Consider the following 18,249-nt stretch of genomic DNA (forward strand, 5'->3'; position numbering starts at 1 on the left):
TCATTTACTGAATATATAAAATGTCTCCACTGCTTCAACCCATTAAATAAATCACCCTGGTCTTGACAAATGATTTATCAATGAAGGAGAAGCCATCCAGTCACTTGAATGTGATGGGTTAAATCCCCCCCATGTGTCTGGAAGCTGGGCCCTCCCTGTCCACAATAGACTGACTTTGTTCCAGACAGAAACAGCTTTGTGAGAGAGAGTGTGCGTTCGTGCCAGCCAGCGTGAAGATACAAGGTCAGTAACCCACCCCCACCACATCGAACATCCTCAAAATTCAACAGCACAAATTAAAAAATATGTTAAAAAAAAAAAAAATCTTGATCTCTCAAGCAAGCTGTAGTTGAGTGTTGCTAGGTAGTTGCCTGATGACATAAACTTAATCCACCATCTTGTGCATGACATGTCAGCTTTGTTTCTCTTCACTCTCTCGTCACAGTGGGGGTGACGTTATATTTATGTGTGGATTTCACAATGGATTTATTATAATAGGCTCTCAGGCCCTGTTTGCCAGGCGTGTGACCCAGGCTTGGGACAGCCTGATGGGCCACATTAGCCTCAGTTATCTCATCTGTCACCTGCTTTAATATGATGGAGTGACAAATATCACCAAAAACACATGCTGCTGGAGTGGTGAAGCTCAATTTGGAGATGCTGCTGTGAATCTACCCTGGCACTGGATGAGACAAAAGTAGACCGGAGCCCGGCTTTTGCTGCCATCACATAAAAAGGCACCAAGGAGCAGAGAAAATACTCAAAGGTAGGAATCCTACCTTTTGTACATGTTGGAACCTCATCAATTGTGCTTTGTGCAATTGGTGAGTTTTTGGATAAAAAAAAGTACACAGTAGGATATTACAGCACTTTTGCAAAGAGTCTCTTACAGTGTGAAGGAGCGCCGTAGTCCTTACAACTGTTGCTGAAGACAGGCATCAATGGAAGTCAAGGTCTTAATGATGTCATAGTCTGAGTTGAGAAGTGGGACGGGTCTACAACTGCATCAGCAGATTTATATGAGAATGAGCTCAATATTATTTAGTTCTCACACCTGCCATTGAGATGACTGGCTTCGATTTGAATTATTTGTACGTGGCAATGTTGTAGCAACAAATGTGTGTATGTGTATTTAACTTTACCATACTATTTACTGTATTTAGAAATGTAAATTTTGCCGTAATTTTGCATGTTTATAGCACTAAAGATCCATGGGTCTTTGTAGTTTTAGCCACACCAAAAACATAACTGTAGAGATGGCAGTGCCTGCTGGTCCATCCACCACCCTGGTTGAGATTGAAATATCTCAACAGGTTTTGCATGGACATTCATGTTCCCCGGATGATAAATCCAAAAGACTTTGTTGATCCCTGACCTTCCCTTTTAGCTATGAAGACAACATTTGTGGTGTAAAATTTGAGTGAAATGACTCAGCAGCTACTAGATGGACGTCATTAAACTTGGTAAAGATGTTCCTCAGGATCAATTGTAATAACTTTGATGATCCCTTTACATTTCGCCTGGTGTCACCACAAGGGTGAAATTTCAACTTGTGCAATACTAGTTTCTGATTACTTACCTTCAGAATTAATGGTATTCCCCTCAGCCTTGGCTATAGGCTACTTTGAGCTTTAGCATGTAAACATGCTAAAGCTCAAAATACTGTACTTTTTACTAGGTTTAGATTTTATTGATCCCCAGGCTCAAGCTAGCAGTGTATCAAGTAATTCAAATGACCTCCACTTTTACAAACTACAGCATCAAAATGATGTACACATCAATGGATCAATAATTAATCAATAATGTTCAATAAATTGTAAATCATTCTGAAATGTGCCATTCTGCATAATGAGTACTTTTACTTTTGGTTATTTAAGTATATTTTTATGGTAATACTTTTACTTGTAACAGTGTATTTCTACACTGTGGTATTGTTACTTTTACATAAGTAAAGGATGCACTTCTTCCACCATGGTTATGCTGATTCTAGCATTTGGCTCAAAGCATTGCTGTAGTTAAAGACAGTCTCACAGAACAGCTACAGCTATGTAAACTGTTAGTCTTATTAAATGATGCTTTGGGGAAATGTTGCTGCAGTTTTCACCTCACTATAAAGTCACAATCACAGTGCTTAGGTTTGTCAGACAGTGATGCTTGATTGCACAGTGATGACTTAATGTAGCACAGTGTTTAACAGAGTGTGTCTCCAGCGTCTTCTTGTGGTCTCCCTGATGCAGTGATGTCAAAGTGCAGATGATAGGTGCTCTGAGTTTGAACGGGCAGCTTGTGTGGTTGGACAATCCCTCCCACACACCATCTGCTCTTACCCGAGCCCTGGGCACACGTGCCAAAGGAGACCCATGAGCATAGAGACCTTCTTGTCGTCAATGAGCTGGCCCTGTCCGCCTCTCTGCCTCTTGACTGTGAAATCTGGTGCATGGTACTGATCATTGCTCACTGGCAGGCGTGTTTCAGTCCAATGCATGGGGAGAAAAGCCCATTCTGAGAGACAAGAAGCTCAACATACCCCCTCTGCTTTTGTTTTCTGAGTGAGTGAGGCAAGTCAAGTTGTGTTTCATACATTCAGTGGGGATCAGGGCCAGAGGATACAGAGCATAAGCTACAGAGCTATGAGAATGTTAATGGTTTCTATCATGAGTGCTCTGATACTCTTCAAAATATGAATAAAAAAAATAAAAAATAATGATCCATAATGCATTTATACAAACATTTCAGTTTTATTATTAGACTTGGAAAAACAAATCTTAATTAGTTTAATTACATCTGTAGGTAGCGATGCCACCTCATTTTACCCTTACCTCCTCCCTGCCAAGCTATTGTTTAGACCAGTCAGTGCTGGCCTGTACACGCAGCCCAGTGCGGATGCCTGAAAACCTACACAGGTCAGGACTTTGTCGTCAGCCGTGAGATGGCTTTTGTCTAACACAAATACAGCTTATCCTGCATCTTTGGCACTGTTTCTAGGAAAGAGAACTGCTCCTTCCCCGTGTAGGATTTTCTCTGCTGAATAGTAATGCTCTTTTCCACATTTGAGGATATGTATGTGATTGGCTGAGTGTAAAAAAAAACTCTTTCACAAAAAAGAAATGGTATTTTGGAAAAGAAAGTTGGAAATGTAAAACATGAGGTGTGTGTGGAATGAGTTCAGGATTTATTGCTTTACATATTGCCATCCTTTGTCAGGGCTATTAGACAGGAGTCATGTGACTTGAGATTTGCCACATGTAAAATTCATATGAGAGAAACAAACATTGCTTTCATATCCTCATCCCACAATTTGATGTCATCAAAACCAACAGGAATGTGAATTGTGCAGAATATGGGTTGTTTTGTGCTTTCATTTGGCCCAACCCAGTGTAGTTTCTCATCTCACACTGGAGCAGGTCAAAGAAAACAGTATTTAGCTATAAGAAAGAAAAATCAGGCTCAAGAAAAATATGCCCTGTGTTTCTCTGTCAAAATCACATGAAATGGCCTGTGATTCTTGGAACTTCAGTTTGTTTATTGTGCAGAAAAAACCTTGTGGCTGTGTTTGACGGAGATGGATTGTTCAGAATTATGAGAGCCTGGTCAGAACAGAGAAGTGTTGTGGGTGAGGTGTAGGCGGTGTATGGTGCTCATTCATTATTCATGAGATGGGTGGGCAGAGTGTAAGTGGCAGTGACAGAAAGAAACTCTATGACTGAAGTGTATGAACTCCTCTAGGGTTCTTGACCTGATGTTTGAAGGACTGAAGCATTAATTGATACACTGCACAAAGAAGAAGAATTTCCTGGAGAAAAATCATTGGAATTATCGATGCACGGCGGAAGTCACAGAGATGGGGAGGAGAGAGCCCTGATTTGACTGTACATGACAAAGGTAAACACTTTTTCCTTTGAAAAAGTGTATAGCAATAACTTTATGAAAGGATTTTGAAGAGAGATGTGTAATGAAGCACCTTTTAGAGTTTCTTTGTACATGCACTTTGTGACAGTTAACTCCTGCCAGGCATTAATCAGCTGTAAGTTTGAACTATATGGTTAAAGAATCTGTTCAGTGTGAACTAAACAGTAGAGATTAATTGTTTTTTTACTACATTTGCTTGATAGCTATAGTTATTCTTTAGATGACAATTAAAAAAAACATTGAATAACTTTATAAAATGTAATGCAATTTTATATGTTAAATAAATTATTCTCAATTCTGGGGCCTGAGTTTTCACACAATTTCATCTGTCATCTGTCGAATATTCAAAGAGGTCAAAATATCCAATATTTCACCTTTACTTAATCTTAAGCTTTAATTGAGTTTCATTTTAATTAAAGGACCTTTATATTTGTGTCACCACCATGAAGTTGTTTACTGCCGAAAGGTGAATGTTTTGTGACCAGTCAGTAAAACTTAAGGTTTCTTATTATGGATTTTTACTGTTTGAAATGGATGCCTTGTAGGTGTCATTTTTTTGTCTTCATTCATTCTAAGAACTGGTGTCCAAAATTGCTGCTGGATTAAATGAACTTTAAAGATGGGGACACTGGTCGAACCAGCGCTGCTGCTACTTTTATGGCAGAGTGTTTGGGCTCTGGACATCCCTCTGGAAAGTGAGTCAGTAACTTAAATTTCTATTGTAAGTTACAAAATGTTTTGTTTAAGCACATATGTTTCAAATATACCAAGCTGATTTATTTCTCTGCCTGCAGTCCGACAACCCCCAACCATTATAAAGCAGTCACTGAAGGAGCATATTGTTGACCCTAAAGACACCATGGTAATTGAGTGTGAAGCCAAAGGAAACCCTCATCCCATGTAAGAGCTGATGCATTATGTTAAAGCTGACATCACTGCCTGCACATTACTTCACTAATGTTTCACCCTTCAAACTTTTTGCTCAATCCTGAAGTTTCTCATGGAGGCGTAATGGGAAGTATTTCAATGTGGCACGTGACCCTCAGGCATCAATGCGCAGGCGCTCAGGGACACTGGACATCTATGCCTGGAAAAATCCAGAACAGTATGAGGCTGAGTACCAGTGTATTGCCTCCAATGAGTATGGGTCTGCATACTCCAACAAGATCAGACTACGACTATACAGTAAGTTCAGTACTGGGACTATTAGAGAATCAACTGTTTGTTTGGATCCACCAGTGACAGGAGATTTACAGTGACCTCAGTGTGGGCAGTGACTCAATCCATATGTGCATTACTCTGAAATGAAGAGTCACTCACAAAATGTATCAGATCTCATAAAACAATGCAACAATTATTATATGTAGTCAAAATACTTAAATTTTAAGACTGGTGATATTCTATACTTTGAGACCAGGACACAAACCTAAATCTGACCTGATGACGAAAATAAACTCTTTTTGTAAGTAATGATTTCTAGTATAACCTGCCACCTTCATGCAAATGAAGTGTGTATGACTCTTCTTCTTTAGTTTGAAACCCATTTCTACTGAAGAGAAAAGGATGCTCATTGTTTGCAGTGTGGCTGACTGCCTAACCAGGTGCAATGCCAATTATCTTAACATGGATCGCCTGAGTGTTTGTTATTTAAGAAGCATCTGAGCTGCCTAATTGTGACACTGATGAATTCTGTATTTTCTCCATGGGAATTGTTGACAACTGGAAAATTATAGACTATTACCAGACTTGTCCCTATTACAAGACAACCCCATTAAGCCTGCAAATAATATACCCAAAACAAAGAGGTTACAATTTTTCAATGCTTTTGATTTCATTCATAACCCTGGTCTCCTTGGAAAGGTAACACTTTAACACCAAAAACTAAAACATTTTTGTTGTTTTTTTTGCTTTGTTTATCCTTTAATTTTTTATTTTTTGGCATTTAAGGATAGCAGTGCTTCATGTGTGGAAAGCACTTTGGAGCCATAGCAACAAGTCTGAACCAACCCTGTGTCAAGTGCTGTTGTAGTGATATGTAGCGCTACCAATGGCCAAAGCGTCCTATGGTTGGGATGTTGTACTGTATTTAAATATGTTAAAATATATTGAGTTTATTAGCCTTTTTGCAACCAAATCAGTAAACACAATAGTTACCATCGGTTTTTACTAATCCACATATTTAACATGCACTGTCCAAACAATAAATCTCAACCTTGCTGCTCACTGGAGACATATAGATTCCTCTGTGTTTGTGTAGGAGCTCCTCTGTGGCCAAGGGAGATTGTGGAGCCTGTCGTGGTCAGCGCTGGCTTGCCTCTGGTCTTGTCCTGTGACCCTCCACCTGGCCCACCTAAACCTGAAACCTACTGGATGTCTGGCTGTAAGTGTCTCTCTAGAGTTAAGTCTCTTATAGACAAAGGTTAACTGGATCGTTGAAGTCTAGGGTCAAATGCAGATAAACCTTAACTGGAAGCTTTTTAGTGATCTACTACAACCAAACAACCTTTGAAGAATTCCAGCTGCTGAAATTCGTCTTCTATGAACTGCCTTTATTCTTAACACCTTATTTTATCTCAGGTTCATATGCGAGACCTTTCAACTGGCCGATTCAGACAGCTTTCCCCACCACGCAGGCTGTGCGGCAGGACCGTAGGGTTTCCATGGGAGTCAACGGAGATCTGTACTTCTCTAATATACTGTTTAATGACTCTATCACTGATTACTGCTGTAATGCCCGTTTCCCACACAAGAACGTCATCCAGCAGAAGATGCCGGTGGTTGTCAAAGTGCTTACAAGTGAGTACCATTGTGTGTTCACAGTACTGATGTCTAGTTTTTTGCCATAATCTGATGAGACATGGGCTTTACCTACAAGCACCTACAGCTAAGAATTAAATGCACTGATTGTAAAACTGATTGACCTGAGTTAATGTAGGCTCCTGTAAACACAGGCACTCTAATATAACATTCAATTTCTTTGAATCCATACCTATTTTTGCACATTCAAACCTTTAAAATAATATTAAAATATCTTTATGTCGCTCTTCCTACAACAATACAAGTTTTATAATGACTATGCTTACAGACTGGACCATTTTGTTTTATTTCAGTCTACACCATAAAATACTTCTGATTGTGAAGAATGTGTAGTCTACTTCAGTTGTTAACAAATTAACTAGCACTGTTGTCAGACAGGTTTTGCAGTATCTGAGGTGTGTGAGACTGGTTTGTTGTGATTGGTGTCCTCTCCAGCTCGAACAGTGGCTGAGGCTGCCCCCACCTGGCTGTCTCCCACAGGCTCATCCAGCTCCATACTGGTCCTGCAAGGGGAGGAACTGCTCCTTGAGTGTATCGCTGCAGGAGTGTGAGTGTGAACACTGTAGAGCTTTTTTTTTTTATAGTAGCCTACTGTACATGTATTGCTATTTTTGACATTCTGCCAATGTGTCTGTATGTTTTTTGTTCAGTGTGATTTACACTTTGATTTCATCTAAGTCATCCTTTGTAAAGTCTTGTTTATCGTCATCAAGGCCGACTCCGCATATTACCTGGACCAAGGATGGTGAGGACCTGGTGGTGACGCCACGCATGAAAGTAAAGAACTTCAACAAGATGATTCAAATCCCAAAGGCGTCTTTTGATGATGCTGGTGAATACGTGTGCACTGCAACCAATAAGATCAGCTACACTGAGCACACAATAACCGTCAAGGTCAAAGGTGAGATACACATTCAGAAACATTCAGTACTTTATTTTCTTACTTCACAGTAATGTTCAAAAAACTGCCATACTTGTATTTAAAAGCGGCTCCATTCTGGTTGGAGAAGCCCAAGGACTTGGTCTTGGCTCCTGAAGAAAATGGACGTTTAGTATGTCGTTCTGATGGGGCTCCTCGTCCCACAGTCAGCTGGTTCATCAATGGGGAACCAATTGAAAGTAAGTTTTTAGATATCATGCCCAGAAGCTGTGAAAATGAATCTGAATGGTAATAATACTGCTGTATTTTTCCTTCCTTGTGCTTTTTCAGGTGCCACACCAGATCCTAGCAGACAGGTGTCAGGAGAAACGCTGAGCTTCCGCAGTGTGACCGCTGCAAACACTGCCGTCTACCAGTGCAATGCGTCAAATCAGCATGGGTACTTATTGGCAAATGCCATTGTCAACGTGCTACGTGAGTTACCACTCTGTCATTTGTCACATTTACAGTGTAAAATGCTATCTTTCATCTTTCACAGATTTAAGTTGTGGGAGATTTTGAATGGTTCCCCAAGGCGATTGCCAATTTTGAAAAACATCTGCACTCGAATACATTTTCAGTGTCATGGCACATAGCACCTGTTAAAGATGCTTCACTGTTGCACAATAATAAAAATTGGGTGAGACATTAGAGAAATGTTAAAATTGTGTTTTTTAAACATTTGAAGAAGCCAGCTTGCTGAATGATCAATTAAAAAAAAAAAGTTGAACTAAATGAAAGAATCATGAATGTAGCTACAGCTTTCCCATTCTGTCTTTGATGCCAGCATCTAAGTAGAGTAGGTGTATATTTCCTTCACTTCTTCACTGAAATTAAATTTTGAAATAAGGGTACAGTATAAGATAATGTAAAAGTTGGCAATAAAATTAATTTTACATTGATAATGTTGCAGTTGTTATCTTTTTCTGTAGATGCAACACCACGTATTCTCGGGCCCAGGAATGAACTCATCAAGGTGATAGAGGGTAGTCGTACCTTCTTAGACTGCCGCTATTTTGGTTCTCCAGTGCCTGACTTGCGATGGTAAGATCAAGTTTGACACTTCAGACAAAAGAGTGACTTCAAACATCAGCTTACAGTGTGTGTGTCGGTATATGTTTCTGTATATGTCTGCTCACACAGGTCCAAATATGGACAAGGAAATCTTGAAGGAAATCGTTTTAAGACCCACAGTAATGGGACTCTGGAGATCAAACGTATACAGATAGAGGACCAGGGAACTTACCTGTGTGTAGTCAGCAACATCGCAGGAAGAGACGAGACTCAAGTTCGAGTAGAAGTCAAAGGTGAGGGTTCACACTGTTTCATTCTAAAACTCTTTTGAGTTGGCAGTAACATTTTACACAATCACATTTCCATCCTTCTCAGAGCCCACATTAATTGTCACAAGACCACAGAGTATGAAAGTCATTCGTGGAAGTGACGTGCGATTCGAGTGCGGGGTAAAAGCTGATGTCACTACTCCTGTCACAACCACCTGGATGAAAGACAAAAAACAGCTCACTCTTGGCTGGAGGTAGGTCTTTTTAAAAATAGATTATAAAGAAATACACACCCTAATATAAATATACTTACATATACTGTATGTAAATATACATATACATACAGTATATGTATATTTGTTTTAGTGTCATCACCTGTGTTACTCACTTGTATTTATGTGATCCTTAGAATCTCTCTGGATGAATCAAATCTGGTCATCACTAATGTAAACACAGGTGATGAGGGGGAATATACCTGCGTAATCAAGAATGAATTGGACCAGAAATCTGCCTCAGCACGTCTAATGGTGATGGGTATGACACGTTTAAAATAAATGGTATTTCATCCACCATACGATGTGTTAGGCTTTTTAATTGTTTGTGCTTTTTTGTGTGTAGACCGTCCAGATCCTCCCACTAACTTGGAGTTGTCGAATCCATATGAACGCAGTGTAAGACTCAGTTGGGTTCCTGGAAACAGCAACCACAATCCTATTACAGGTAAGTTCTGTGAAACTAAATCATCCCACAGAAATAAAAACAATTTATGAGAAATATTGTTTGTATTTACCAGCATTTTTACAGAATCTATTTATTACTTTGTTACAGAGTACTTAGTGCAGTATGATGATGATGACTGGTTGCCAGGGAAGTGGAGAAACCTATCAACATACCCAGGAAACCTCAACTCTGTTGTTCTGCATCTTACACCTTTCACCTACTACGAGTTCAGGGTCATCGCTATAAATGAAATTGGCCCAAGTCGCCCCAGTCGTCCATCTATGCGCTTCCAGACCAGCGGTGCACGTAGGGTTGATTCTCCTAAAATACATGTTTTTTGTCAGAGACCACAAATTGTAAGCTGGCAAACATGAATGTGTGGAGCACATTTTTAAGGTCAACATTTTGGAAAATAGGATGATTAGCTTAGCTTAGCATTAAACAGCCACCCTGGCTCTGTCCAAAGGTAACAAAAATCAAGCTCATAATTAAAACACTGTGTCTTGTTTGTTTGATCTACACATAAAAAACAGAAATTATTTAAAAAATAAATAAAATAATTTTTTCACAGGATTTCACAGGAAGAGACTGTCTGGCACTTAAAGCCCAGTGAAACCCTAATTTGTTTTTACGCTTACAAACAGATGGCATATATAACGTTGAATATTGAGCTTCACAGGTGTTGGTAGGTGGATTTGTTTACCTTTAGACAGTGCCTAGCTAAGCTACGGTATCCCAGCTGAGTTTCATATTTATCACACAGACATGACGGTGGTGTTCATCTTTTCATCTAACTCTTGGCAAGAATAAGCAAATTCCCCCAAATCGTGAACTATTCCCTGCAATCCAGTAATCTTTGCACTACTTTGGTGTTCCTGCACAGCTCCAGATGTCATCCCAAAGAACGTAAAGGGTGTGGGTACATGGAGGAATAACATGGAGATCAGCTGGGAGGTAACAGGGGATTGACCCATCAAAACTGTAGTACTTTCACATTTATCTTGAATATTTCTATATTTTTATTTTGAGTATTTTCATTTAGACCACAATAAAAACAAACAATCCTGGTTGCTGTGAACTCTTTTTCAGCCTCTAACCTACAGAGAGTGGAACGGCCCCCACTTGAAGTATTTGGTGTGGTGGAGAAGGAGAGATTCCCGAGAGGAGTGGAAGAACGCCACCACTAAATGGCTGAAATACTACATCTATGATGCAGATACCTTTACTCCTTATGATATCAAAGTCCAAGCTGTCAATGACTTTGGGCTGGGCCCGGAGTCTCCTGTTGTCATTGGTTACTCTGGGGAAGACCGTAAGTTCCTAAATCCATTGCATTACACTGTAATATAGAGATGAGTTACAAATTAGAGAAAAAAATGAACATGAAGTGCATTAGTAAGGTCCATTTTGTTGCTTACATGCTCAAATCTTCAGGGGAGATGTGCTGTTCAAGACCGTTTGACACTTAAGGTATAAAATCAGTCTCAATGTTTATCTCTTTACATTTAGTTTAAAATGATCATTCCTGCTACGATCATGTTTTTTCTATTACCATGTACATTTTTCTGCATATCTAATTGCTTATCCACAGAGGGAAGATATTCACCTTAGAAAATTTCCACGTAGTCTACACTGTTGTAGACAATTGATTGATTTAAGAGGGCTTCCTACATATTTTGTTAGGAATGATTTATTAAAGGGATTACAGAATTTATTTAACACAGAATATTTCAAATGAATCATTAACCTGGAAGCTATGTTTCATGCTTTCACCTTTAAACTCTGTAGAAGGCACATATTGCCAAAACATGAGCTTAGGAAATGAAGTCTAAGCTGCATAATTTTCTTTCTGCCTTGTATGGAAGTACCTGATGTTATGTTTTTCCACAAATTTAGTCGGGTTTTCCCTTAATTTTTCACCTATCTGTGTGTTATTCTCTAACTGTTTTTAATAAGATGCAGTTAAAAGGAGCATAGGCACTGTACTGCTTACACTTCTACTATGTACTAATCTGAATCTTAATACACAGGGAATAATGATGTATTCAAATGAGTAAACTGGTCATTGTGCTCTAAACACACATTTTTAGTGTATTTTTTTATATCTGAGGGACATGTTTTCCTTCTCATCACCTCTTTTCGTGTTCATTGATAGCAGTGTCATCTGTTTTCCCAAAGGTCCCTTAACTGCACCCCTGAACCTAAGATTGTCCGACATCGAGAGCACTCAGGTGACTGTGCATTGGGACCCAGTGACACGCAGCGCTATTATGGGAGAGCTGAAGGAATACAAGGTGTGCCTATGGTGAATTCAATATGGGATCATGGACTTAAATATAGCTTACATTAATGTTATCAGATAACAATAGAAACAAGACATACTGTATTTCCCCTGCTGACACCAGACTGACAGTTAAAGCACTTCAGAAAGCAAGAGTTTCACTTGCTGCAAAAATAGGTGGAAAGAAGGAATAACTGTTTCATGTCTTGGTTTGTGGTGGCTATGTGGTAGGGGTAAAAGTGCTGATGCACACCTGATAGAGAGGTGCATTGGAAACAAAGCCTTATGAAAGAGAAAGTTAAATTCCTGCTGTTAAATTCCACTGTTAGCATTGAGTTTATATATGTGAAGCTTTCCCCTATTAGACTATTCATTTCATATTTCCCTTATGGCAGTTGTCTACATTCTTAGAGTAGTTTTGTATTATTTGTTTTTCTTTAAGGTGATGAAGATATTCCCAGCTTGGATTCAACTCTCTGAGTCTGATTGTCCTTCACTAACCCTTATTTAGACTTTTATTGTTTATAAAAATCATATAACCTTTAAAGAACTCTTTTATTTATATTTCTTTTGTGTTTTATGGAGTTTGATATATCATTTGTCTCATTTCAAGGATATTTCATCAAGTGTTGATATGATAATTGGTTAAGCAGTTTGCGATTTGGCCGCCCCTTTGACTGGCCTTTGACTGGGTTATGGTTTTAGTATAATGGTGTTGTGGATCTGATGCCTGAAAAAGGAATTTAACTTGCACCACTGACACTTAGTACTGCCAGTGTGGAGGAGTTCAAACTTTTCTTAAGTAAGTGTTGCCAAAAAAATAACGATCCAATGCTTGTTGGGACTGCAGAAGAATTAAAATGCTGGATGCGATGCTTCTCATCTCCCAGGTTTATTACTGGAGGGACAGCAGCCAGCTGAGATGGCTGAGAGTCAACAGAGGAATGAAGTCTCAAGCATTTCAAGACACTGGTCCAGAGCCATCTGGGGTCCTCACTGGCCTCATCCCCTACAGCAACTACAAGATGTACATAGTGGTGGCAAACAATCGATATGAAGGGCCACCCAGTAATAATATACACTTCTCAACACCTGAAGGAGGTAAGAAAATTTACTCACCACAAACAGGAATTGTAGAGAATATATCAATGTCCTCTTCCAAGCACCAGCAAATCATGAACAATGTGCATCTCCAAAGCTTATGTTTATCATCTCCTTCTGTGTTTTTGTCTGTAGTACCATCTGCTCCAAGATCCTTCAGGATCCAACAGCGACATCTGGACAGTATTTACGTTGACTGGGATCTGCCAGCAGAACCCAATGGTGTCATCACTGGGTATTCTCTCAAGTACCAGACAGGTATGCCAACCCAAGTTTATAGTTTCAAATGTAATGATACACAGATGCCATTGGAGACACCTTAAAGTTTTAATAACAGAAAAGGAAATGGTTTATTTCACTAAAGCTGGCAAAGTTTTTTTGTGATATTTAAGTCCACAAACCTGTAGCACATAATAGCACACTTAAATATGCACTCAAAGACCCGAGTACCACTTGAGTTTGTTCTCCATAGGGCAATGAACACTTGTGTAGGCATTGTCTGAACAGGTGAGGTACTTAATAGCTCAGTTGTGTGCACTCTAGCAGTATCAAGAGTTCTCCTAACTTCCTGAAATGTCTACTCTTGCCACAGTGAATGCCACCAGAGGAGAAGAGCTGCAAGTTGAGGAGTTCCCACCAAATGTAACAAGCTTCTCCGTCCGCCGATACGACCGCTACACTCGGTACAGATTCTCTGTGGCGGCACGAACTCGAGTTGGGAGAGGGGAATGGCATACGGAAGAGTCACCCCACTACACCACTGAAAGTAATGTACTACTTGCTTCAACATGCATCAACACATTTAGTGTTCTACCAAATAAACATTTTAAACTGCCAAGTGTTGACTTTGATGTGTGTATTCATATGTGTGTCACAGCATACGCTCAGGACCAGGTGGACATCTCAACTCAGGGCTGGTTCATAGGGATAATGTGTGCTGTGGCTCTCATTGTGCTTATACTTCTTATAGTCTGCTTCATCAAGAGGAGCCGAGGAGGGAAATACCCAGGTATAGTGGTGATTCCTGGCTAAAGCTGCATTAGATTAGTAGGTTAATCAAGTAGTCATCTGACGAAAAATTAAACTGAAACTATTTTGATAATAGCAAACACTATAGTAAGATTTTGAGTTTTCTAGTCAAAACAAGAGCTTTGAAGACATCACATTGGGTTCTAGACCAAACGATTGTTCAAGCAAATAAGAGGCAGAATTATCGATAATGAAAATAATCACCAGTATCACCACATTGTTTCTCTCATAATGATAGATAAGATAGCTTGTTTTAATTTCAGTACGGGAAAAAAAAGACATCTCATTGGAGCCGGTGGATGACAAAGATCAAGAGGGATCATTTGATTATCGGTAAGCACTGGAGCGGACAGCTGGTGGAAAATGAACAAAACACACTCAAAACATATATTACTGATTCTATCTGAAAGCATGATTTTATTTTAAGTTAAGTTACTGTACTCCACCAAACTGTTTTACAAAATCCTATTTGAGGTTTCCAAAGTGTGTTCAATGATGTATTTGTAATGATATGGCATATGGCATAATGATGGCATGGTAATAATACTCAAAACTGAATAAGGCATTACACTTCCCTTAACGCCATACAGTAGGCATAAGTTTACATCCATTTGCTTTGCAGCTGTGCATTGGTATTCTCTTTGGGTTAATTAAAGCTGCTCTGTGGAGTTATCCTAAAGACAAACGTTATGCTTATAGTTAGTGTTACTCACCAAAACACTTTGAGTGTATTCTTGAGGCCTAACAAACTTGTTGAGCCCATGTGCTTCCTCATGAAACATTTGCAAAGCAGATTAGTTTTTTCTTGAGTATTTTAAATCATTCATAGTTAATATTCATGTTTGCCTTTGCTGGCGCATTGCTGTGTGGTTGCGCCTTACTGCCACCGACTGGTGATTGGTGGATTAGCAGGCAACAGGAGGCAGGAATGTTTATCACGTCACATGCCCACATGTACAAAATACAAACAAAATGAGGATCCCCATTGCTCCAAAGTGGTACCAATGGCCATAAATTCCACAGGGTACCTTTAATCGTTCAATAAATTTTACCCTGATGCTGCACAGGTACAAATCAAATCCAGTTACAGTATTTGTGGCCTTATTCATTATAACTTGATCATACTTATATTAATTTCTGATTTTTTTTTCTGTATGTATTTACTCTACCCTTCTATCTAAACCTGCCCCCCACCCAAAATCTCAACCCTTTTCTTTTCGCACTGAACCACTCAAGGTCTCTTGAAAGGTATGAAAAAGACTAAATGTTGACACATTGACACTACTGACATTTCAACTGTACAATTTAGATGATACAGATTTTTGGAGCTGTAAATAGCATATTTAACATTTTATTGGTACTGCTAGAAGTATATTGTGAATTTATGATCTTATGAAATATGATTCATCCTCTCATAATGATATTAAACAAACTGTTTTCATATTTTAGGATAGCACGTGTCTCCACTCTGCCCTACCCACGGAGGTATGTGCATGCATATTGTGAATATATCAATGCTAAGTAAAACTGATTCATAAGACAGAATTATTATTATTAACAACAACAACAACAATAATAAACTTTATTTGTATAGCAGCTTTTGTACAAGAAATGCAGCACAAAGTGCTTCACACCAAAGAAGTTATATGCATCATCACATGAAAATACATAAATACATACATAAACATATAAACATGTTTTTGTTAGTGTTTTCATAGTTCATAGGTTGAGATTTAAAAGTCTTTTCTGTCTTCTAGTGCTGAGAAAATGAACCTCTAAAACCAAGTGTTTTTTTTATTATTATTATTTTGTAGGGAGGAGGAAAGAGGGCTTCAAAGAGGCCAGCCATCTATGGAGGCAATGATGAAGCGATCAGACAGTGACGACAGTCTAGTGGACTATGGAGAAGGAGGAGAGATGCCATTCAATGAGGATGGCTCATTCATTGGCCAGTACACTGGAACCAGGAGAGATGTCAGGGAGTTGGACTTTGGTGGAAGTCTTGAGCTCCACTCCCCAATGAACACCATCTACTCCTTGGCATAAAACTCAAATCTGAAACGTCCTTTGTGACTTCAACTCAACTATATGTCATGTAACTTTACCATGCTTGTACCCTCCACCTTGAATTAAGAACCTGAAGGAACCTGTGGGGCTTGCAGTTTGTCTGCAGGAGGAAACAGCTGGAGACTGGAGTTGCTGCACCCTCTGTGTCTTTGCAGCCAACACAGCTTTCAACATTTAAAGAAAAAAGTGGTTGATGGCTGGGACAATGTAGCTTGAGAAATGCTTATTCATCTGACAAAAAGGAAGCTTTACCTTTTTGTTTTGTACATAAAAATACAGTTTGTGCACATGCCAACACGTGTTCAATTATGGAGAGAGACTGGCTGCACATCAGAAGAGATAGAAGTGGATCAGTTTATCATGTTGATAAAAGCAGATGCAAGGACCCACGTAACTACTGTTACAGCTTACTTTATTTTATTCTGCTAATTTAGATAATGTGATTTGTGTTGCTTTTGTAGGATATAAGGGTCATACTTTCACCATCAGGTGAGCCCCAATGTAATCTCAGAATTTAAATTGCCTCCATTTGGCAACCAGTACTTTTAAAGTATAGAAAGTGTTTCTGGTGATTGATAATAGTATTTTTAGGGCCTGATTCCTCTGCATGGACAGTTTGCAAATGGTAGCCTGATGGGAGGCAACAGGTGAAACCATTTGGAAAATCAGCAAGCCACTATAAACTAGCTGTAAAATATGAAGTTGATCATATTTCTCTGTGAACTTGTCTCCCCAGCTTATACTATTAAGATATTATTAATCTTTATGTAACAGCTTTAGTTTATTTGACTCTTAACATCAACTATCTATTACCACACCTATGCTCCTAATGTAAATAAAGAAGAAATATTTATTTCTACCATATGTGATATGATTCTGAATGTTTCTTTATTTTAAGGCGGTAACCACAAATGGTTTATTATTCTTCGAATATAAATCTTAAAGTTATTTTTAATAATTTACAAGTATTTGGAATAATGTTGTGGAAATATACTTGTTAGCTTTCTTGCCAGTGGTTGGATGAGAAGACTGATACCTGTCACATGTCTGTACATTAAGTATATTGAACCATGGCATATCTGCTGCCATACAAGATATAGTTAGCTTAATCCATTAAGGTTTTACCGAGCCTGTCAGTCTCTCTCACTGTGCATTTCACTGAGAGTATGCCAATGGCATCTTAACTAGAGGATGGTTAAGACAAGTCTGAGCCAGCCCTCATGATAAGTTTTATCAAAAAGGAAACATGGAGAGCGTAACAAACAACGTTCAGCCACTTATTTTCTCTCCAAGTGAGGAAATAATCATGCAGATTGTTAAAACTATATGGTTTTGATGGGTTGGAACTGGATTGAGAGTATCTTGGAACATGAAGAAGCCCACCAGAGGACAAGTAGTGGTTCAGAGTGTTGGCCCAGGTCAGATTAGAAATTATGTGATGCAACTATGTCAATATGGACCGGAATCTCCAAAGACAACAAAGTATAACTAGTATGATGTTCCTAATTAAGTGATTGCTTAATATAAAACAGCATTGAAACGTGTGTATAGTGACAATAATGACTATATAAAACATACTTTAAGTGTACAAATGATTATCCTCAAATACTGTCCATCTTGTATTTAGGAAGAATGCTTAGGAACGTTTCCTAAATTGCATTTTTTGAGCAATATTCTGGGAAGGTTTGGCAAAATTCATTATTGAATAATGATCCGGGAACGTATGCTAAAATTCATTTTTTGGGCTGCTTTCTGGGAACGTTTGCTAATATTCATTGTTTGGGAAATGTTCTGGGAATGTTTGCTAAAACTTATTTTGAATAACGTTCTGGGAACATTTGCCAAAATAATTTTTTTAGGGAATGTGTGGGAACATTTGATAAAATCCATTTTTGGGAAACATTTTGGGAACATAAAATTAAGTGTGGGAGCTAAAATTCATTTTTAGAATAACGTTGTGGGAACGTTTGCTACAATTCTTTTTTTGAGTAACATTGTGGGAACATTTGCTAATATTCATTTTTAGAGTAACCTTGTGGGAACGTTTGTCAAAATTAATTTTTTGAGGAACTTTCTGGGAACGTTTGCTAAAATTAACTTTTTTGGAAACATTGTGGGAACAT

At 38.7% G+C, this 18,249-nt stretch overlaps 1 protein-coding gene across 1 annotated transcript; it reads left to right on the top strand.

Moving 5' to 3' along the window:
* The first annotated feature begins 436 nt into the window (after positions 1-436).
* nfascb (neurofascin homolog (chicken) b) lies at positions 437-17,964 on the top strand. Its single transcript, XM_071476916.1, has 28 exons — positions 437-766; positions 3,727-3,882; positions 4,486-4,604; positions 4,704-4,809; positions 4,904-5,094; positions 6,167-6,289; positions 6,487-6,705; positions 7,162-7,273; positions 7,440-7,627; positions 7,714-7,845; positions 7,937-8,080; positions 8,578-8,689; positions 8,789-8,952; positions 9,035-9,182; positions 9,338-9,462; positions 9,547-9,648; positions 9,757-9,954; positions 10,532-10,602; positions 10,738-10,960; positions 11,827-11,942; positions 12,820-13,030; positions 13,166-13,288; positions 13,623-13,796; positions 13,908-14,039; positions 14,323-14,392; positions 15,296-15,307; positions 15,509-15,544; positions 15,874-17,964. Exons 3-28 carry the CDS (start codon positions 4,529-4,531, stop codon positions 16,103-16,105), a joined length of 3,540 nt encoding a protein of 1,179 aa, XP_071333017.1. The 5' UTR covers positions 437-766; positions 3,727-3,882; positions 4,486-4,528; the 3' UTR covers positions 16,106-17,964.
* Positions 17,965-18,249: the final 285 nt, after the last annotated feature.

Source organism: Trachinotus anak, unplaced genomic scaffold, assembly GCF_046630095.1.
Source record: "Trachinotus anak isolate AG129_WGS33_773 ecotype Australia unplaced genomic scaffold, CSIRO_AGI_Tana_v1 ptg000004l, whole genome shotgun sequence".
Classification (NCBI taxonomy): domain Eukaryota; kingdom Metazoa; phylum Chordata; class Actinopteri; order Carangiformes; family Carangidae; genus Trachinotus; species Trachinotus anak.

What these genes read in the sequence shown, in the direction of transcription:
- nfascb (XM_071476916.1), top strand. Translation starts at nt 4,529, where the DNA reads ATGGGGACACTGGTCGAACCAGCGCTGCTGCTACTTTTATGGCAGAGT. An exon ending in GAGTGTATCGCTGCAGGAGT is followed by an intron (nt 7,274 to 7,439) that starts GTGAGTGTGAAC and finishes ATCGTCATCAAG; the next exon opens with GCCGACTCCGCATATTACCT. An exon ending in CAATGGGGAACCAATTGAAA is followed by an intron (nt 7,846 to 7,936) that starts GTAAGTTTTTAG and finishes GTGCTTTTTCAG; the next exon opens with GTGCCACACCAGATCCTAGC.